The sequence below is a fragment of the Poecilia reticulata genome, chromosome 2 (genome assembly GCF_904066995.2).
Source record: "Poecilia reticulata chromosome 2, P_reticulata-male-v2, whole genome shotgun sequence".
Taxonomy (NCBI): Eukaryota; Metazoa; Chordata; class Actinopteri; order Cyprinodontiformes; family Poeciliidae; genus Poecilia; species Poecilia reticulata.
In genome coordinates, this window is record NC_088831.1 from 7,338,627 (window position 1) to 7,361,904 (window position 23,278).

General features: G+C 41.7%; 1 protein-coding gene across 5 annotated transcripts in view; it reads right to left on the reverse strand.

Moving 5' to 3' along the window:
* The window catches only part of raph1b (Ras association (RalGDS/AF-6) and pleckstrin homology domains 1b), a 37,307-nt gene that overhangs the window by 4,678 nt on the left and 9,351 nt on the right, over positions 1–23,278 (reverse strand). For 2 of the 5 annotated variants that reach the window (XM_008427272.3, XM_081616516.1), the window contains exons 2-17: positions 20,655–20,734; positions 10,662–10,781; positions 10,320–10,425; positions 10,015–10,209; positions 8,843–9,276; positions 7,653–7,739; positions 7,000–7,074; positions 5,074–5,151; positions 3,167–3,326; positions 2,960–3,081; positions 2,668–2,733; positions 2,413–2,556; positions 1,354–1,464; positions 477–575; positions 269–389; positions 49–185 (exon numbers count right to left, since the gene is read on the reverse strand). In XM_008427272.3, coding sequence (XP_008425494.2) covers positions 49–185; positions 269–389; positions 477–575; positions 1,354–1,464; positions 2,413–2,556; positions 2,668–2,733; positions 2,960–3,081; positions 3,167–3,326; positions 5,074–5,151; positions 7,000–7,074; positions 7,653–7,739; positions 8,843–9,276; positions 10,015–10,209; positions 10,320–10,425; positions 10,662–10,781 — 2,055 coding nt within the window. In that variant the 5' untranslated portion in view covers positions 20,655–20,734. The remainder of the gene's footprint in view (positions 1–48; positions 186–268; positions 390–476; positions 576–1,353; positions 1,465–2,412; positions 2,557–2,667; positions 2,734–2,959; positions 3,082–3,166; positions 3,327–5,073; positions 5,152–6,999; positions 7,075–7,652; positions 7,740–8,842; positions 9,277–10,014; positions 10,210–10,319; positions 10,426–10,661; positions 10,782–20,654; positions 20,735–23,278) is intronic. The other 3 variants (XM_017302139.2, XM_017302143.2, XM_008427308.3) reach the window with 3 other exon arrangements.

Here is a 23,278-nt window from a genome sequence, read left to right on the forward strand (position 1 = left end):
ATCTCTTATTTAACATACATTTTAATGTCTGTGGACAGAAAGTCATACTTTAGAACTCTCCTCCATCTGGGTTCCCCTCTTCCAGGCTTCAGAGAAAATGGAGCTCACCACACTCTGGGACCGGCCATGAGAGGAGGCTGTGTCCACTCCACTGTCTGAATGACCTGAATGATTGGACTGGGACTCTGACAGGATGCAAACACAATAATCTTGGTTTTAACTTCATGCTGCATTATCAGTGGAGTCTGTGATTAGAAAATAAACTCACCAGGTATACTGGCAGAACTGGAGCCTGATCGAATGCTGGAGGTAGACAGAGATGACCAATCATAGGCTGCCTCTGTCCTCTTCATTGCTTCCTGGTAGTTCACATATAACTGCTTGCCATACTATAGATAAACACATACTTCAAGTCATTTATGAAAATACATATAAAAACATAGCTTATTGCCCAAAATGAACTGATTTGGACTCACCTTGGCGATGCGGATGCCATTCACCCACTGGTGCAGGGTCCTAACATCATCACAGCAAAGGTATTTGATGTACTGGGACTTCTTCTGGATTTGGGGATGCTGATAAAGCAAATAAAAATAAATAAACAGCCCCATCTAGTGGCTACAGGTTGCATAAGACATAAAAGGACAAAAATATTTCCCGTAAATAATCTGAATTTTGCTCAGTAAAAATCGGAAGGAATCAGGATTTGATATACTTTTGAAAGACCCATTTTTTTTATCCATTTTAATCCAGATTTCAAATGAGATTAATTTTTCTCTGGTCGTAAGGTTAGAAAATCAATTTTTTTAAATGTTTTTCTTATTAAGCTACACAACTACATTTTCACGCCTCTTCATCCTCTTTAATTGATTTATTTATTTCTCTCTTAATACTTTATCTTCTCCTTAACAATAACGTAATTTTGTAGTTTGTTTACATAGTTTGAATATTTACAATGTTTCTCTCTAGTAGCTTTTAGTTATTTTGTATTTTTTTTAAACATCTGTAAAGACTTTTCCCCCCACATTTATAGATAAAGTTTGATTTACTTATACATCAAACTTTAACTCTTAAGCGGAGCGTTTGGTGGCAAAAAAAGCTTTATGTTAGTTTCATCTGACCAACGCTCACAGTTCCAGTTGACGTATGGGTAGCAATAATTAATTCTCTTTCATCTTTGAAAATTTGTAAAGGTGTACACATATGTGTTTTGATTGCTAACAAAGCACACTTGAACACTATAACAAATAAAGCACATATTTTTCTGTAGGTCTAATTATATATAAAAGTGTTGATTATTAAGAGCTTCTTCTATACCTGTCAACTATCTACAAAGGTCAGTGATTTTCTTACCTTCAGGGCCAGGCAGTAATCAGTAGGAGCCTTGTATTTGCTGCGGTAGTCCTGTCCATAATACACATTAACATGATCCAACTGCAGGAAGCACACAAGATCTCTGGACGCCTTCAGAGACACAAGATGCAACATTATTAATGCGTATTTCTCTAATTATAACAACAACAAAAAACTGTTAAGTGAAGAATTTGTAAAATAATTCCTATCACTTTGAAAAATACATATAGAAATTTGAACATTACGACATTGTAATCTAGATTACAACTAATTCAGAAAGAATTCCACAAAATACTAGTTAAATGATGACTATATGGGGGCTTTAGAACATAGAGCATGTTTCTAAATTTTTAGATGTCAAGAAGATAGTTTTTGAGGGAGAAAAAGGTTAGAAGATGATGATTTAGGGAATTATACACGTTGCACACATGCGTACAAAAATAAGAGCACATGTGCACTTCAGATCTAGAACCGTACATGATAAATGGCATGTGTTGTTTGTTGCAACTGTTCTTCAAAGTGATTAAGCACACAACAGGAAATACCACAGAGCAGACTGTGAATCTGGTTCTCATGATCCCAACTCACATTTCTGTTTAACCCTTCAAAGTCTGGCATATAAAATTTAAATTTTTCCAAGTGAACCTGTTCAAAATTCGAAACACTGCTCGACTTTTTTAAAACTGATACATAAGGCTTTTTGCAATTATGCAATTATCATAAAACAGAAAATTTCCTCCCGTTAATTTTTTTTTATACAAAATGTCCAAAAATACTTGGCAACATTTTCACTGAGTACAGCAGGTTTCTGGAGAATGTAACAAGGTGTTAAAGAAGTGGTGGCCTTAGTATTTTCTGGAATCTCACTTTAACAAAGTTTTGAGGACAAAGAGTTTTTTTGTGCATCTCCAAATTTGCTAGCACCACTTTTGATAGTCATAAAAGTGCTAACTTTATTAGAAATGTAGAGGCCTCAAAAATATGTTGTGTCATAGGATTATTCATAATGCTGCTAGGACAGAGAGACTGTGGGTCAGAGGTAAACAAGTCTAAGCTGACCTTTGCTTTGCCTTTTGGGACATAATAGATCCCTGAAGCCCTGAGGAGGAAGTAACGCTTTTTCCACGACTTCTTTCCATCCTCTTTGAGCCACAGAATCCCCTCAATCTCTGGCACCGACACCGATCCACCGCAGAAGCATTCCTGAAAGGCAAAAATGAAAAAAAGAATAAAATAAAATAGTGCAATTCTCTGTTTTCATTTCCTTCTACCAGCAGTAGAAACAAAAACAAAGGTCGTTTTGCGTGGATTTACCTCTAGTAGAGCTTCTTTATTCCGGTCAGCCATCTCTGACGTCTCCTTCCGCCCCAACAAATAGTTCTGAAAGGGATTGACGGGAACAGGAAAGTGAGTCGATGACAAAGAGGAGGGGGAGTGAAGCTGGAAACACACCTCGTCTTACGTTAAATAAATTATTCACCTCAACTCGCTTTAGAGTTTTGACCTACTTTCAAGTTCCCTCCCTGACTGGCAGCTGCGTAAGCACTCAGCATGCATAAACTATGTGTTTTGCGTGCGCGGCACGAGCAGATTAATGGGCGTTCACCTGGGGGTTCTTGAAGAGAGCGTACTTCTCGATGCGCTCGATGAACATGAGTTTGTTGTGGCTGTCCCGGGTCCAGTTTAACAGGTTCTCCACCAAGTTCTCATGGTCTTCAAATATACGTTCTGGAAAAGATCACGGCGCAACACAAAACCTGCCATCAACATCATTAAGCGTGCTCATTTGAGTAGGGATGGACTGCTGGCTTACCCATCTGCAGCTCCGTAATGGTTTCCACCAGAGACCAGTCCGGACTGTAGCCACAGTGAGACTTATCCAGCAGGCTGTCCAGCACCTGTCTGACCGACTGCCGCTCATCCACCATCATGGTCTTGGAGCTCTCGTCTGACATATGGACCCGAATCACCAGCTGAGAAAGAACAGGAGCGTTAGAAACAATTACTAAAGCTATTTATTGCTTTTTGTGACCAATAAAATACAGACATCAGATATATTCAACTAAATACATCAGAATATTAACTAAATGTTGATGTATAAGCCCAATAAGCAGAAATGTTATGTTACAACCTAAATAATCATGATGAAAATGCTAAAATTGCTAACTGCTAAAAAAATGTTGAGCAGACAGTTTGCTGACAGCTTACACTTACACTTTAGTTGGTAAGCTCCAAATTCTGATGCTATAAAATATGGCTGCTCCAAGCACACTGATGGAAAGTTTAGTGGAGGGAAAATATGGTAAACGAGCAACAAAAAACATTTGTATTTGAGTTTGAACTGTTTGTTTGGTAGCCGTTATGGATCTAATCTCTTTCAAAGGTGATGCATTATTATATTTGCATATTTTACAGTTACTGACATGAATAAAATCCCTCTTTCCAAAAAGTACCGTTTTATCCTCATGTCTGACTGACCAGTTTGTTGTTATACACAGATAAACAGATACGCACCGAAAGGTCAGCATATGACTGAACTTGGACTATATTCAGTTTGATCAACCTTGATTTACAAAGTTGCCATTTGTAAACTCAAACAGTTCATTCAGGCTGCGTGAATGCGAGAGAGAGCAAGACTTTCCATAACAGGAGCATTACACAGCGTTTAGTGTCCATCTGTTCACAAAGATGCTGAATTTGAAAATGTTGCTACCCATTTAAAAAGCAAGAGGTTGCCAAGCTAAGTGCTAATTTTAAAAGCTAAAATATTAACTTCTTTTGTCTTTGTTGCAATATTTGATTCTGTTTTGTAGCTTGACAACACCTACATCTCTACTCCTGGAAAAAGTTATTAAAACAAAGACTTTAGGAGTGCCTGAAAAACAAATTTTGAAACCTAACGAGATTAAAACTTTACAATATCTGGAGGCAAGTTTTAACTCCCATCGCTGAATCCCCACCGATGAAGCCAATAACTGCACCCCGACGCCTCCGGTTGTTGTTTTGCCAACCCCTTCACCCGGTCGTTACGACAATAAGGATTATTGAGCTGAAACCCAAACCAGTGAAGGCACTACGACGGAGCCTCAGACATGGGGAGCCTGACCTACATTTCTCAGAATACAAACCAACCCACCCCCATTCTGAATCTCTACTGCATAAAAGTTGATGAGAAATGTTGGAATTTTTAATTCAAATACAACAAAGCTGATGGAATTGCATGCATTCAGCGAATCACTGCAGCTCATGTTGCAGCTGTACCAAGCTTCCCTTTATCTGGTCGTGTCAGAGGAGAGCCCTGTTAGCTGGAACCCTGCTGGGCTTCACCCATTCATCACATATTAAAAACATTGGAACGCCATTCTGCAAAATGCATTTGTCCTCACACAGTCGGTTCATTGATGTGGAGTCCAGTATCGACACATAAATGGAGACAGAGGCTGCAGCCGTCCAGTCAAACAACAGAGCAGGTTACGGTGGAAGTGGAAAAACAAAAAAAGGAAAATCGCTGCATTGTCTTTCAATGCACAGACCGACTTCTTGCTTCCACAATCAAACACTGCATTGACCTATTTTCCCTGCGCTTCGCTGCCTCGCCATGGATGAAGTTCAAAAGTGTATCTGACAACGAGCATTTCATAAGGTTGTAGGAGTTTCATGAAGACCGATCGAGTCTGAAAGTGTTCAGGAAAAAAAAAACAAACAAAAAAACGCATTTACCTTTTTGACCTGCGCCTCCTTGATTTTCTCCAGAGCAACACGGATCTTCTCTGCCTTGATCTTGGCGGCTTGCTCCTCCTTGATGGACACACAGGAACATGTTTAATCCATCATGGGAGACACATGGTTTGTTCCAATTTAAGCCTTTTTTAAAAGTTGAAATGCCACAAACCACGTAAGGATTTTTCTCTCCATTTTCGTAGCTTACCTGCCCTCTCCAGCAAGATGCCATCATCTCCATTCTACAGGTTAGCAACGCTTACACTTGTGTAATTAATATGTTATATAACTGATGTGAATCGTTGCGGTTGCAGCTGTGGCATTCCCTCAAACGTGGCACTCCATCATTCTGGATTCAAAGGAAGCTGCTGCAGCTTCCTTTGATCCTCTTAAACAATGCTAGAAGATCCCTAAAGGGCGCGAGGCTGCAGATTGATGCAGGAACACTTCAAAGAGCATCTACGAATCCCGAAAAAATACAAAATCCTCGGAAGAAGTGGGAAACATTGTAAAGTTGTTCCACCATGATCGTCGGCGGCGATGAAACTGGGTAAAAGTCTGCGGCGGCGTGGGGGTTCACTGACATTCACATGTGCACTCAATGTGCACAATTTGACAAACCAAAAAAAAAAAAAGAAGGGGAGATAGTAGGAAGGAAGACACCCCTCCCCCTTGCCTCTTCCCTTCCTCTCTTCAGAACAGCAGCCAGGCTTTGGGAGCGTGCCCAATCGATGGAGCATAATCCCCACAAATATAGTAGGAGCCGAAGGGGTTGGCCAACCAGAGAGCTGCTTTCTCAGGACCCTCCAGCCAATCGGCGAGAGACGATGGCAGCCTCCGGTCCTGAGGATAAGCCACAGTGGCAGGGATGTGCGGCGGCGGAATTTGGGTGAATGAGGTGCTGAATATTTGACGACGTCTACAGATGTGTTCGCAGAAAGAGGGTGAGGGGTATAAACGAGAACCACCCCCTCCTCCCTTTGACCCAGACTGTCTTTTTTCACATGAGTAGCTTCAAAGCAAGCAAACATTAATGGAGTCGGAGTCAGTGTGGCCGACTCGGAGCGGCCGGCGTTCAGAGTAAGGAGGTCATGGTGGGTTTAACCTCAGATTTAACCCTCTGACACCGGCACAACTCCTGTTTCTGATCCTACTCTACTGACACGTTCACACCCAGCCAGTTTTCAAGAGCTCTTCTGCATGTTTTTAATTTTGGCATCCTCACACTTTGATGTCTTTCCACTCAAGACTGGATTGTATCTCACAGAAACTGATCTGTTTTATGTGACAGGACTGCACAAGCTGATTTATGATGAATTTCTATATAATTGTAAAAACCCCTGAGGTAGAGACTTTGTAAATCTAGCCCCGGTTTAAACTTAAATAACAGAAAACTACTGCATAACACTGACAGATACAAGAAACATTAAACCTCAGAAAGGTTGATACATTAGCTTGACAAGATTATTTCCTCATAAAACAGAAAGTAAATCAACAGTAGGCTGCATGCAGAAAAACACGGAAAGGAGACCCAACACAGATCCAAAGACAAAAGCCCCCATGCATCTGAATAAGGTTTAATAAAGACCAACTCATGGTGAAGTTAATGAGGAAAAATTAATTCGATACTATGCTGTAATCACAGCCTTCATGCAGATCGCTGAATATGGCGATCTTGGTTTTCCCCCAATAATACAGATCAGGGTTCCGACACATTGTTATGGGAAACTACCAAACTTTTCCTGATTCAACTTTCCAGAGCCTATGCTCTCGTCATCCAGACGTCGAAAACACTAAAATATAATTCCAAAGTTTTCCAGACTGTGTCGGAACCCGGAAAGATGGATATTTCCCCCCCCACCCCAGCAGGCATGCAGAGACTCCACAGACACCCACACCGATCATGGAGGTGTAAAAGGAAGTCACCTTGGTCAGGAGGTGAGAAGGCTTCCCAGCTATGCTTTTCAGAATGAGTGAGGTTTCTCGGTCCAGATAGGAATGCTTGGGTGAGGAACAGGAGATCAAAAAAGAAAGAGAAGAGGAAGAGACAAAATACAGGGAAGTCAGTGCCAGATGATTATCTGAGGCTTATTAATTGCAGGTGTGATTCTTTTTTTTGTTGTTGAAAAAATAAATAAAGCAGCGTGGAAAAGAGAGAAGACTCTAAACAAAGCACTCAGCAGCTGTGGTTGTCGTTAGCTGCAGCTGTGGGAGCTGAAGGAAAGACTGTGTGAAGTGTGAGGAAAATTCAGATGTAGTTTCACTTACAATTCAGCTGCTTTCACACGTCATTTTACAGCAGTTTTTATATCTCATTGTCTTATGAACAAAACTGAAACATTACGATCGTAGCTCTGCTATAAAGGGTTTTAATTGGACTAAAAATCTGAAAACCACATCCATACACAAATAACTATTTGATTTTTTTTATAAGAACTGCTAAATGTTTTTTTTTTTAAACAGGTGTAAAACATTCCCAAAAACCCAATATGAACACACAACAATGTTCTGCATTTTCAATACCATAAAAGTTATTTTCCACGATTATAGTTGACTGTACTCCTCACATGCAAACTTACAGTGGCCCGGTCCACTTCACCCTCGTGGGAGGTGAAGTCAAGCTGGCGTCTGGCCGGCCTACTGCTGGCCCGTCGCAGTGTGACATGCTGGAAAAGTCGGAAGGTGCAGGCAGGCAGGCAGGCAGGCGAGCGGGTGCGTGTGTGTTTGTGGGAAGAGGCCAACGGTAAATCAAAGGATGCAAACAGAAACAAAGTGAACACATGCAGGAGGGAGAGGGAGACATGCAAGATAACATGGTTGTTGTGACCTGACTTATTTTTCTATTTTTGTCTTTGGACGCCTGTTTTTCTTCGAGCTTCTACAGGCTTGGAATAAAGCTGAGATTTGCTGTGCCTAAAACCAGATTAAATCAGTCTTACCAACACTTTAGAGCAGTGTTTCTCAAACTTTTTTAGGCTGAAGATTAAACATTCACGGACCACCCAACTTTAAATTATAACCGCAATAACACAATAGCAAAAAATTTTTATTTTTTATTTATTTCAAGTGTTGTGTGCGTTAATTATATTTTAGGATTGCTTGCAATTTAGAAGCATGATAAAAGAAAAAGAAAATTGAGTTGCTTGGTAGAAAAACATTTTCTTTCAGCCCGAGGAAAGCCCAACATAATTTATTATTTTATTTTAGGTGTTTAGATGCAGTTAGTCAACGTGGGGTGCAGCACTGCTCACCACCTCGCACTCAGCACAATAGGTATCGTAACAGTGTCTAAAAAAAGTTTTTGCAAACTCACCCCAAGAAACTGAAAACTTCTCTTGCAGACATGAATTTCTCTGACTACATAAGTAGTCCTGGTGTTTTCTTTCTACTGGTATTGTCAGCTTTTCTTTTGAGTGACCTAGTCTTAAGTCACTTATCCATTATTATTATTTTTAAACACAATTCTTTGGAAAGCTAACTGTACCTGTCGCACTTTGAGCTCATATCACAGCAAATAAACGCTTATTTACATGCAGTAAGTTGACGACCACAGTTTGAGAAAGACTGCTTTAGAGGTTCATCTTTTTTAGTGGTGAGTTCCAGGAGTCCAGAAAAAGCTGTTAACATTGCAATCCAAAACGTTGTATATTGCAGTGGGTTTCATTACACAAGAGGATGCACAACACACACCAAAAACATGCAACTCAAACTATCCCCCTTGGTTATTTTGCTGTGTGCTTTGTTTTTGGTTTCTGTGCAAACATCATACCTCTGTGCTGGTCTGGTTCTGCCCCTGCGAGCTCGGACTGCCCCGCTCATCTGCCTCTCCTCCCGTCATCGCTTTATCCACATCCAGGGAGTCCATGCTGGAAGCCGAGGCGCACGCCGAATTAATGCTGGAGCGCTGCGACTGAGCCTCCTGCTCACAGGCGGTGCCCACCGAGCCGGTTCTGCGGTGCTGCCCGCCGCCGGACGATCCGGAGGAGGGGCGCCGCAAAGCTGTGGAGGAGACCGAAGACGAGGAAGACGAAGTAGAAGACGAAGAGGAAGTCTGACGCGCCGCTTCGTCCATGCTGAGGGAGGCCTTCTCCAGCTGGGAGGTGATGTCGTCCAGGGAGATGTTGGAGGCCGCGGGTCGGGAGCTGGTGCTGCCGCCTCGAACCGTGCTGGCCGGCGACGCTCTGGCACTGCTGCTCGTGCTTCCTGAGGGAAATGTTTAAGAAAAAATAAAAACACTGAGAACACAGAAGTGATATACCACAAAAACAGTCAACTTCGACATGTTCAGAAATCCCCGTCTTTGGATTTTTTACAAGTAGAGTTTTTAGACTTTTTGTCCATCTCATTTATAAAAACACAAAACTTAAACACGTTTAAGGCAGATATAACTACAGATGTCAGGATGGACAGATTAAATGAATGGATAAAAGAATAGACGGATGGATGAAAACAGCCTGCTCTCATAATTAATCTCTAGAAATAAAAATAAAAAAAACTGGATCACAACTTCATTTCCTCTTCTTTATCAACTCAACCACTTCATCCTTAATGAAGCCAATATGGATGTGGAGGGATATTTTTTTTAATTTCAAATTGAAAAACAATTCTTAATATTCATCGAAAAACACAAAACCTAGTGAAAGAGCAAGAGGTCCTTTCATGAAAACCCTTTTGTGTATTTTTCTGTGACTGGACAGAGTCTGACTGCTTCCTGTGAGCCGCTGCTCATTTGGTCAGCCTTTTCTATTCTGAACCAGCGGAGAACAAAGCCGGCGCTCATTCTCCCCTCGCAGTGACTCATTTAAAAGTACCTATTTATCCCGAGAGACTCATACTCAAGTCTTTGTAATTCTGCTGACCTTTGATATGCACACAAAGCAAGGGAGTAACTCATGACACAATCTCCTTAAAATGCAGCATGCTGTAAAGAGACTGAACTACCTCCGCTGCTTCCCCCTCCGCTGGTGCCAGGGTGCTTGGTGCTGGCACTGCGGCCCCCGGGACCCCTCTGTTGTCCCTTGTTCTGGCTGCGAGACGCCAAGTTTGGTTTGGAGATGGTGCTGAGCTCTTGCTCGATGGAGCAAAGGTCGGCCATCAGGGCATCCAGGTCGACGGTGTCTCCCTGATTCAGAGCCTCTGTGAAAAGATTTCACAGGGGATGGAGGGGGAAGCAGGTTCATTATGGAGGGAACTTAAATTAGGAAATTAATTGTTTGTTGTGCTGCTTTTTGACACCCGAGTCTCACCATTTATGTTGTACATAGAGAAGCGGTAGGAGAAGTTGGCTATGTTCGTCTCCTGCCTGAGAGGCGGCTTCTGCAGTGCTTTTTGTGGCCGATCGTCATCCAGACTCTGTGATGAATGGAGAAAAAAGAAAAAAAAACAGCAAACACTGAAACACAACCCAGACAGAAGATCATAACAACCACATCTGACTGCAACGCTCCTCAGTGTCTCACACACAGCGCTGCATATCTGTACAATGTAAAGTAAAGGGGAGAGTTGCTAGGAAACAGAGACAGGATTAGCAGTGTTACAGTTGCCATGGATACAGCCTTTTCCTCATTTGCTCTTGCCTGTCTGCCTACCTGTGTGAGCTTGTCCAGCTCGCCCAGCCAGGCCCCAAACATCTTGTCCAGGTCCTGGTCCTCCTTGTCGCTGTCCTCCTCTGCCCCGTGGTCCAGCTCGTCGTCCGATACCTGATCCATCTGCACACATAGAAATGTGAAATTACTATATTATAGATTATAGAAGATAATTATAGATGAGAAGACACCAGTTCATCCCAGAGCAGCCAGTGAAAGTGATGCAGGAGAGATTAAAGGCCACACACAACATTTAAGGCCATAGTAAGGACTGAAATGTGTTAAACTGAGGGACTTCACAGGTGTTTTTAGTGATACAGCACCCCCAAGTGGACAGAAAGAGTAGCTCAGCTGAATATAAATGAAATCAAAATCACTGTTTTCATTTCATTGTAAAGCAAAAAGTAAAATCAAGAGGAAGCATTGTTTCAACTGATGGCATAAATAAAAAGTAAAACTTAAAGAGTAGGCACATACTCTTAACAGGAGTTTAGATTTTTTATTTTATGAACAACTTTTTGATTTTTTATAAAATTTTGGCAAATTTTATAAAAAATTTGCCAAAATTTTTTATAAAAAATTTTGTGCGATATATAATCGCACATATATGTGCGATTATATATCGCACATATATGTGCGATATATAATCGCACATATATGTGCGATTATATATCACTGGATATAAAGAGGTTATTAAATGAATTTGTTTAAAACCTAGGAGTTTAGAATTTCACATTGTACATAAACCTATATTTGACAGCGAGAACGCCTAAATATCTTGGAAGCATAAATGAAAATCAACTATTTATAGCTTTAACCCATAAAGCAAATAAATAACATTAACGTCTTAATACGTAGAAGGACTGAATATTTTAACTAGAACATGAGGAGGAGATGCTATCAATCACAATATGAAGATCTGTGGACAGTAAATGTGAGTCAATCCTTTGATACAGTCCAGCAATATCCCTCCAGAGCCGTCTGATGGAATATGCCCCAGTAATCCCATTGATGTTTTCAGACGGTGTCACTGCCTCCAGTTATCCAACCCATGTAGTGTCAGTCACCAGCTGGGTCTGTACCAAACCAGGATTAACCCCTCTGATGACCCTCATTCGTTTGATCTGGCAAAAGATTTAAAAACTTTTTTTTAAATGCTTTTATGGGAATTCCTGAGCTTCTACAAGAAAAGCTGTTTTAAATCCACGTTGTGCTACAGGAGAGAGGTGAAAGCTTGAAATATATGTGGTTGGAGCCAAAAAGCAAAGCAGTACTGGACGGCAACACAGACTGAAACCCCACAGCAGTTGGGAGACACTTGTTACAGTGTCACATTACAGCATCGATGATGGATAGCTTCCTGCCTTGGCATTGGGACTTGGCCCATCGGCTTGAATAAGAAGGTGGGATATGTATGTGCAACCTAAAAACAAACCAAGTAAATCTGGGTGCGAGCGTGTTTGAAATTGCATCCGTCCTCTCGCAAGCGAGTGTGCGAGGCGGAACAGGAAATGGCCTGGATGTGCAGAATTCCTCATTTCCCTTATGACCCGCTCCGTGTCAGGAAACTCCAGCTGTCCTTCTGCTTTCTGCACCACTTACTGAGAAGGGGAGGGATTTTGAGGGTGTGGGAAGACAAGTTGAAAATGAGGTCCAGACTCCTCCACCCTTACAGCCATCAAATGGACCATTTACTGAGGCCTTGTGGTTTGCCAGTTTACCATTCAGTCATTATCATTTCTTGATTTGGGTACATGTGGCTCCAGCGACACTCACCGACACTTGTTTTAGGGTTACTGCACATTTAATGACACAATGCTTTAGAGACTGTATAGTAACTCTGATTTAATTTACAGCAGATGAAGTGTCAGTCTTGATTAAATCTAGCCAAAAATGAGGTAAAAAAAAAAACAACAACAAAAAACCCAGGGTAAAAATTATTTCATAACCTAAAACAAAGCGCTCTTCGACAATGACGCTAGTTATGTCATCCTAATGGAATCACAGCCTCAGCCAGAGATCCTGATGCAGGTTTAAGTGAATTACCACCTGCGGCCCAGCTTTTAAGCTTATGGACCATGACCTGGCCGAGATGCAGGGCTGGGAGGAAGCTGCTGTGTGTCCGAGAGTGTGTATGCGCAGGAGCACTATCACCACTGAATGCCAGCCTTGGCCTTTTCCCTCCTGATACAGAGCTACGCTGTTCTGTCTCGTCTGAGCATGACCGACACTGATCTGGACGGGTCAGGGGTCTAAACTGAATGAGCAGGGGTCAAAGGACTTCCCAGAGGAGTCTCTTTTCCTAGGTCTTTTTGTGAACGACTGCTGTCACAGCTGATGAATCAACAAAAAAGGAATGAAGAGAAGAAAGCAGAGTGTGTTTTTTGTCAGAATAAGATGCACCAATCTTCCAGCTCATACCGATTATCGGTTTTCTTTGAGGTCTGGCCTGCAGAATCTGATTTTGACAGTTTCTAAAAGGTAGGAAATTGAAATATTTGGAACAACACATTCAATAAATTTTTTACTATTTGAATTTTATCAGCCAGTCACTGCATGGCCACAGCTGATCAAGGGGAAACCGACCAAACTTAGACCAACTAACTTGTAAATCGCTAATTAATCGGAAACAAAAAGGTCGTCTTCTTACAATGAAAAACTCTTCTCGTAAAACTAGAGAAAGTATAGCATTTAGCCCTGATAACAGCAAAGAGGTAGGAGGAGGAAAAGCGAAGGAAAAGAACAGATATCTATCTTTAGCCGCTCAGTTCAAAGAGTGTCGAGAAGATTAGAAGAGCGCCGAGTAAAGACTGTGTAACAAAAGGAACAGATAGTGTACGTAGATTTTGAATAATGCTGCTGAAGAAATGCTCAAAAGTGTTGGATTTTTGGTCAAGCACCTCTCCCTTTGTGCACTGTGTATTTTTGTCACCAGAGAAAGTAGGTTAATAAGTGACTAACTCCCTGACTTCTAGTCACATGACTTGGAATGACTGATCCTGCCTGCGGGATAATTTCACACCAAACTTGACACACATGAGGCGCCAAACCACTGACATTATGTCAGATCAAAGGATTTGGTTGATTGTTTCTTCGTCATAACAATGCTTCTTGGTAATAAATCTCTCGCCATTGGAAAGTCTTACAATTAAATTGCAACACATCTGTATAGATTATACATTTGTATGCATTGTACCAGAAGAAAAAAAAAACTCCCTTTGTGTCAATCAAGCTTGTTCGGTAAAACTGATTGAGCTGCATAACGGCAAACAACTTTTCTTACTTTTGTGCCAAGTTTATAGTGCATTTAAAAAAAACAAGAGATCTACACCAGGAGGCCCCAGATCTCCCTGCTTCTCTCCATTAGTTGGAGAAAAATGCATGAAATTACATCACAGGTCAGGCTGGGTCTTCTTGGCTGAATCCTCGCTAAATTCAGTTTGTGTAATGCCGACATCCCTGACCATTTGGTTCCCATTAAAACGTAGTTTGAGATTGACTAACAAGTTTTATGATTCAGCTTTCAGTTCCAGACAAGTAGTAGTCTTGGGTCTGGGGAGTTTACAAGAACGGTAAGTTGCTGACGTCTCAGTTAGCAACAGGAATAGATCACTGGAGGTTTTCCAGTAAGCAGAGAACAATCATTATGAGGAGTCCTGATAAAAAAAAAAAAAAACATGGTTACATGTTCAAAAGAAGTTTTGAACATGTAACCATGTAACTCTGCTTTCTGTTTGCTGAACTAGGAAAGAGAAGCATAGGTCCTATCTGGCCTGATTCATGACCATGGTTTCCAGTTAACATTCAAATACCAAAAGCTCAATAACTGTGGGTTAATAATAAATCCTTTCATATTTCAAACAGACAGGAAATACGAGGGCTGAGACGTGGAAAATTGACATAACTAAATAAACAGTTTGGTAGCCAGATATTTCCGCTTGAGCTGATTTTTCCATCAAGTATTTCTAAACAGGCTATTTCTAGATTAAATGTCTCCATGAACTGAAAACTGAATCAATCTTGTTCTTATATCAACCCCTCCCCCCCATATTACCCTCACAATGCCACCTCCCAATTGAAAAGCCTTAACAAATTATATAATACTAGCAAAGTGAGCCAAAATTAAAGGGAAGCACTATGGAAAATACGAGAGTAGGGAACAAGAGGTCGTTAACAGAAACTCATTGAACTCTAAGAAAGCATGAATAGCTGCTGCGGTGCTTGGCTGTAAACACAGATTGGGAATTCTTCAGAGTTTAGTGGGATACAAACATTTAAAGCTCTTAAAGTCGCTGGCAGCAGATGCAGGAGTTTCACCACTGCTAGGAGTGGCTTTAAATTTGCCAGGTCTGAGGATCACAGCTAATAGGCCAGTTAAGATGTTCCCCAGTACAAAGTCAGAGGAGAAATCATTTGGGGACAAAGTGGTGCAATTAACCCTCCTGGTGGGAAAACATATGCACAAAACAATGCTAACGGCTAACATTAGTTCTGATGTTCCTAATCACATTTGAAGACAATTAGACTAATATAAGATTAAGCTACTAATGGGTCTATTTTTAAGTTGTAGTGGAGCATATTTTTTCATTTTGCATGCAAAAAAAAAAAAAAAAAAAAAATACCATTAAAACTTGAGAGTTTCTTAATCAAGTTTATTACATTTTTGTCACCCTAGCAGCTAGTTTAAGAGGCCCCTCTTTGGTTACTGGTCATGTTGCCCTTCTGTATTATTGCAATCCTGTTCTTTTCAGACTCAACTTTTAGATTTTTTTGTGGCCTGTGCTTCTGTTCATCCCTTAAAAAGTCAACTATTTAAGGCATGACACTAACCAGTTTTAAGAAGACAGGAGAGTTGAGCATGTTTATGATGAATATCGCTCACAGTTTAATTAATTAAGCTAATAAGCAAATATATATGCATGCTATTTATATACAATATGGTCCAATTTGAAGGTTTTCATTCTCGACGGAATAAATTTTATCCTCCTGCTCATGTCATCCAGTATGAAATGTGCTTCCAGAAAGATTATGACTCATGACTTACACATACATGCGTCTAGTTGTCAAAATAGCCTGCATGGGATAAACTGAAGTCATAAAACAGACACTGAAATCCGAAGACATAAGACATCACAAATGACATTCTGCATCACAATGAGCCTGCTTAAAAGCCTGCAAAGTCCATCTTGTGATATCGCGTGTGACGAGCCTGTCAGATCGAGACCTTCGTCAAAGAACAAAGCCTCCCGGTCTTGAATGCTTGGTTTCATTGCCACCGAGATATAAAACAGATTCGATCTTTCTGCAAAATGTGAGAACGTCTAATTACTTCCAGGCTTATGTTTGCAGCACAGATGATGGTCACTCACTCATATCCGCTGCTATTTATCCTTTTCTTTTTTGTTCCTGACTAAATCCAAACCACAACAACACAGAAAATGTATAAGGCAGTAGAGACCCACCCACTACCTGTGCAACTGAAAAAAACCCTCTGCATATAAAAGGAGTGGCTTTTTGTCTCAACTCCAGTTTCTAACCAGCTGTGACTGACCTAGACCTTTGACCTTTAGTGAATGTGATACACCACTCTAAAGGTAACATAATAATGTTTGAGTTGGATAAATATTGGGTTGATTCTAGTTAGAAAAACAAAGATGAAGCCAATATCTGAAAACTTTCTGCCGACAACTTTCTGTACATGACAATTTTGGGTAATCCCCAGATAACTGTGGCTCATCCTGCAATCAGAAAGATGTGGCTTTGATTCCAGCTTCCTCCTGCCACATGTTGATACGCCTCCAAGCAAGGCATCAAACCTCAATTTTTTTGCATCTGTGAGTGCAACTAGGGTAATGCGGCTCTACTGTGAAGCAGTGACCTACGTCTATTTTGGCATAATTTCTGAAATGTGGAAAATACTGTAAATATCTTAGAAGCAATAACACTCTTGTCTTCCGCTGAATATTAATGTCGCTGTGTTTTCATATCAGGTCTGTGGTAGTAAAAAAAAAAAGCAACATAGATCACATATAAAGGAGGGACTGTTGTGAGGACAGATGAGCTGGTTAAGTGCAGCAGAGGAAGAAAGGGGTTGATGGATGGACACAATAACAGGGGAAGAGCTACCATTAGACTGTGAATAGAGTTGGGGGCTGATCACCAAAGCAGCGGCTCCGGCGACATCAGTCACGCACGAGCAACAGCCACCAATCAGACGCACACATGCGAAGTCAGGATCAGTCGAGCGTGGCATGACACAGCGATCCCGGACAGTTTATACAGCCAATTAAGAAGGAGGGGCGCATAAAGAATTGAAGGGGGCCGGAGAGAGGAGAGACAGACAGATGGAGAGCAAGAGCTGCACAAACCCAACCTGGAGAGGAGGGGGATAGTGGAAGTGCACGGTCACAGTGGTGGGTGGGAAGTGTGAGGACGCAGCAAGCTCACTAGTCTCACGACGAGGCGAAATTCAGCAGCAATTGTCATGGCAACACATGCACAGATCTCTGCCACACGAGCCTCATCGCTCGCTAGGCTGCGCTAGTTCCTCTAACCACAAACAGAACAATCATGTCCTGGGTTCCGTTGTTTGTCTGCATGGAAACATCAGCAGTAAAATCAACAAAAAACGCAAAAGGTGATCTGTGCTAGGTGAGAACGTCAACTCTGTTCGCTCATGAACAAACGTTACAGAGGATGCGTCAGCTTCCCTGTAGGGCACCAGCCCAAATGTGAAATCAATATTCCTGTCTTTTCCCTAAAGAGATCAGGTTCCGTCCAGACGCATACACCCCCACACACACACACACGCAGAGGGGCTCAGGTGGTCTGCTGTAATATGTTCACACATCGACACCAACGGCAACTTTTAAACATGATGCAGCACTGCTGCTGCTGTAGCAGCAGAGGCTGGGAACACAGGGATTATTCAGCGTTTGGTCAGCGGAGGGTTTAAATAAACCAGACTGCACCTGCAGTGTGAATTAATCAGCCCCAGCGCTGCTTCACATCAATGGTTTCTGCAAACAGGGATTAAAAAGTGACGACACACCTGACAATGTTATACGCTGGAAAGCTTTTAGAGAACGTGACAGTTATTTATCGACACTTTATATTTCTGTCAGCGTTTCTCCGCAAAGCCAGTCAGTTTGATTAAGCGTACAGAAATTTATTGATGAAACAATTACATTAATCACAGCGAGCATGGTTACTTTTGTTGGCATTTTGAGCTTCTTGGAAGGATTAACAACATTTGAATTGCATTATGTAGTTGGTGCCACTATGTTTTCAGTTCAGGGCTGCAACTAACAATTATTTTAGTAATCGATTGTTTTATCAAGTATTCTGATAATTATTTAGATAAAATTTTCAAATTCTGCAGATATTTCATTTAACCACTTAGATCTTCTTTTTTTTTTTACACAATATTAGAAATACAATAAAAGATGCAAATGATGAATTCATTTTTTAAGTAAGAAAACTGTATTTTTCTGTCTAGTAGAAAATCTGCAACAGTGCATCACAATGAAGTTGGTGTAAAGACAAACAAATGTCAGTGTCGAGGAGGAATATCTCTGTTTCTTTCTGTCCATATCCCTCCTGCAGCTGCTGTTTGGTTTTATCCATCTCATCGGGCAGACCTGGAAAATTTGCCGGACTCGTTTCCAGCCATACCTCCTCCAGCATTCCTCGATGTGCCAGGAACGCACAATTACATACCACATCCCCTCCCCAAAAGGCCTTCATGGCTCCATCTCAGAACCAGCAGGAGAGATCGGCTCCAGGGTGGCGTTTTAAAAGCGGCTGAAGAAAACAGTTGCCATGATAACCGTGATCAGCTGTGCGTGATGTGCACGGCCGTGCCGACGGGCGTGCCGAGCAATACGGACAGCTGAGTGGAGGTTAGTGAGTCTGTGAGTGACACAGAAGCAGTGTGAATCGCCAGCGAGCAGCCACAGGCTCGGCCTGGTGGATTATTTGTGTTTGTTTTGTTTCGCTTCTCCTATCAAAAGGTCTTGTGCTCCGTGAGTCGTCGGCTCATCACAGTCACACAGTGTTAAGTCAGCAGTCTAAACACAGATTCATCTGTCTGAACGACAAAGAAAAGCAGCAGCTTTATCTTTTTTTCTCTGACTGAATGAAGCACACAGTATCGCTGCATACTGCTGGTCAGCTGGTTGAAAGAAGGCTTCTACGTTTTACTGACACTTTGTTTTTAAGTAGGAATATTTGGGGCAATTCTGTATCAAAAATAGGAAAAAAAATGCAAAGGAGATTTTTTTTAACTACTGCACATGACACATTCAGGTACAGCTGGGATACTAAAAAACAACTTTTATACAAGGTTATTCTCAAATATGGGTACAATCTTATTAAAAAATGTCTAAACCTCAAACTGACTGTTTTCAAGTGGTTATAATGTTGGATAATCTGTTCATCCAGACATTGACACTGCCTTCGAATTCTACTTTAAGAAAATCAAACCAAATTGCCAATCAGTTCTATACTTTCCCATTTTTTTATTAGTTTACTTTTGATTGAAGTACAAAAAAATATCATGTTTTATTTATTTCCCTTGACTGAAGCGTATTGGATCATGACTTAATACATACCAAACTGTGATTGCTGTGTACCTTTACAACCCTAGTAAAAAAGTGCGGCGCATATTCATTGGTGTTCCTGTGGAACAGATTTATTGGTGAAAACTGAGAATCGTCTTGTTATGCTGTGAGAATCTCCGTCTCTTTAGTAAAGAAATAAGTTCAGTTTGACAATCAAAGACATAGACAGCAAAGAGGAAACTTCTAAATGCTACAAAACGCAACATCTCTCTGCAAACCACAGCTGCGATTCAACCTCACATGCTTCCACTTAAGTCAAGAATTATCTCCTTCGGTGAGGAAGACTCTCCCCTTCCCTCTCATTTAGCTTTGATTTACACAACCTTCTGGAGGCTTTTTGGGGCGTAACCTGTGTGCTCCTCAAACTCTGAACTCACAACAACAAGCAAACAACACAGATCTCTATTGTCAACAGGGAATGCCACTTAGTTAAAAATGTAATTCAGTCAGATGACTGATGGTGCTGGTTTGAGAGCGTAGAGCCCCAGACACGCATGTCGGAGAGACTGCAATATAGCCAGGACATTAGGCCACCAGAAACAGGATTCTGCAGGATTCCTACACATTCATCTGGTAGATACTCCATAATTTCTGTTTATTTACATTATTAGACACCAAAGTTCACTTATAAATTATGGCAGATATTTCTAGAGAAGGCTGGAACGTTGAAAAACAAAAAATAAAAATGAATGGAAAGAAGGAAGGAAATACAAGAAAAGGAAAAAGGGAGGAAGAAGGACAAAATATGATGGTGAGGACATGAAGAAGGAAAGAAGGAGGCAAAAGAGATGAAAGTAAGAAAGTATGACATAGGGGAGGAAAGAGGAATGAAAAGGAGGCAAGACCCTTGAAAGGAAGGAGATGGAAGGAAGGACAAAAGTAAAGTAGGAAGGAGGAAAAAGGGCACAAGGAAGGAAAGAAAGATGGGACACAAAAAGGGTGGAACAATGGAAGGAGAACACAAGATTGGGTGGTGGGGGCACCAACAAGGAAGGAGGCATAAGCAATTAGAGATGTTCACAAAGGACTCCAGAAAGTAAGCAGTAAGGAACAAGGAAGGAGGACACAAGAAAAACAATAAAGCACAAGGAAGAAAGGAAGGAAAGAAACAAGGACATGAATGAAGGACACAGCATTATCCAAACGTTGTGCCCATTCTCACACTTTCCAAGGTGTGGAAGTAGTTTTTCCTCACTCCTATTTTCTCTATTCATACTCACTCAGAGCTGGAAAATACTTGGATCCCATTCCATACTTTAAAAAAACTGTATAGGAACTCTGTGCTTGATGCTTTCCAGAAACCTGCCCTTTCTTTCACCACAAGGAAAAACAGCAATGCCAGCATTTATTAACTATAATTTACAGGAACTCTTACCTCTGAAGTGGCTTTTCCTTTCTTCCTACTGAGGGTAAAGGTCAGACCACCACTCCACTCTGCGGCTGGGCTTTTGTCCCCTGAAAAAAAAAAAAAAAACGGAAACCATGATCAGACATGAGCAAGTTTGTGACTGAGCCTGACGTCAATTCGCTGAAGTTGGCATCTTTGGTCGAACGCTACAGACGGACTTTTGTGTTTCTATTTGCGCTGCAGAGGAGCAGAGACGCTCGACAGCTGGAACGGATCGCAGCAAGTTCTCTGTCACAAGAATGCCGAGGATTAACTGGGAAGGGTGCTTGAGCGAGAGACTTAACTGTGCTCAGACGAAATGACTCGCATAGTCGGAGAAACGCTCTCTGTGAAGTTCTTAAAGCAGTCAGCCAGTGTTCCTGCTAATACTTCTAAATTAAAACAATTCAACTTATTGGGAGGAAAACTACCCTGATAAATGCGCACAGCTGGATGAAAATGGTACCATGCCTTACCCAGTAATTTCTAACATGAGTCAAAGCAGAAGCCTTGCTCAAACTGTTAGGTGTGTGTCAATGTGACTCATGAGTCTGCAAGTTTTAACACTTCAGCAAGTCATTAACTCGCTACAGTGCTGAGTCATACATTAGGAGGTTGTTGTTGATAAAAAAAACTACATGTTCAGGGTAAGTAAGCATTTTAAACAAGTATTTCTACACACTACAGCAGTTTTGAGGTCATTCTGAACAGAAACAAGCCCACAGCATCACAGATTCTCAACCATACTTAAAGTGGGGAAGAGGAACCCCAAGTATAGATCCTCTGTTGTATTTAGGGAATGACGTGCATTTGTGCTCCTTTTCGTGCCAAATCTATTTACAAAGTACTGCTAAACAACTCAATCTTACTTATACTGGACCAACATGCTCAATTATACTGTAGCTGTGTCTGTGATTTAGTTGTGGAGTGTGTGAGAGGTAGGCAGCTGATGTTGTGGCTAACAACAGAGAAGCTTTTCCCGCTGGCCTCAGCTGTTTCTTTTGCTGTCCTGCACGCCAACTGTTGTTCGGACGCAGCATGTGGCCTTACAGGGAAAAGAAAACCGAGCGTGTGTTTTCACAGCAAACAGACTCCCTGCAACAACGCAGAGAGAGTGCTGCAAAGAGATAGTGTGACAACTTGAGTCATCCTTCCACACGTGCCATAAAAAAAGAAAAAAAAAACATAATTGCCCCGTTAGATTATAGGTCAGGCCGCTCTTGTAATTTGCAGACGGTCGACGCGTGATATCACTCAGTCAACACAAGGCTATTGAACAGGTGTGGCAGTGACACACGGCTCTGCGCAGCTGCAGGGAACAACAGTGGCCTCAGTCACAACAGCGAAGGGGCCACTTCGCAGCTGCTCCGCTGCTGAAAACAAAGGCGGGTCTGCGGCACACGCGCAGACAAACAAGACCGGCTTGCCGTCGAGACGCAGGAGTGCTAAAAAAGCAGCTCGTGCTTGCTTGTATATTCAGAAGGTGAAGTGTCTATTTAAATTAAAGTGAAGGTAAACCCACTCCAAAAAATACACACCTCCCCTGTGTTAACGTCACACACAGGGTTCAGTGTGGTGGACACACAGGTGTGTCCTTGTCTCCCCGGGCTAAAAGTTCGGCTTTGGGTTGCTCATTTCCTGTCTGGAGCAGGAAGTGGGAAGAAGGGAAGGGCTCTGAGTGAGCAGGGGTGGTTATGATGTCACTGCAGGAAATAAAGGCAGGATTGTGTAGGGGGGGAAAGTACAGCAAACAGACGATGGCAGAGAAAGAGCGCTACAGTGGTTTACAAGCATGTCCAAGATGGTGAAGATCACACAGCAGCACACAAACATGATCCTCAATTCACCAAAGTTCTGTTTTAAGGGGGCAGTTTTTAGTAAAATCACCTTTTTTATGGCTTTATATCACGTTATAATGTTATTCCCTCCTCAAAAACATACATGGAGGGTCACCTTGATTTTTTTAGATGCATGTTTGAGAAATCCTTTAATCCCTCTTGGTAACCATTCAGCTGTGCAAACGCCAGGGTGGACCTAGCTCCGCCTTCAACGTGCAGCTCCACCTCAGAGCAGCAGCTTCCAAACTTCTGAGTTCCCCTGCGACACCCCCACTCAGCTCCTTCAGACTAGCCAGCAGCAATTAGCAAACACCTGTTGGAACTGTGCATCTGCTGAGCTCATATGAAACTACTTCTCAGTGCATCGCTGGTAAAAATGTTAAAACTTTAATAGAGGAGCACTGTTGAGATGACTTCCTGAAGGCGGAGTGTCAGAAAGAGCAGGAACATCAACTTTACCAAGTCAAATTTCTTTTAAGTCATATTTGACATATGACTTAAAAGGTAACAGCTACTTAATTGTGCTATAAAACGGTACTATGCGCTTCAAAAGCACATAATACTGCCCCTTTAAAATGTTTTAACCAGACAGAGCTAATACCTGGACCACAGTCCGTTTTCTGAAATAGATGAAGCTCAGCGGTGACCCTCAGCCTTCCTGTAAACGACCATCAGCCAGCCGTTTGATGATGTGCCACAAAGTCGACTGGCAATCTGAAGGCATTAGTATTGATCAGTGGATTGCTTTTGTTTCAGGTCAAGTGCAGTCGACCT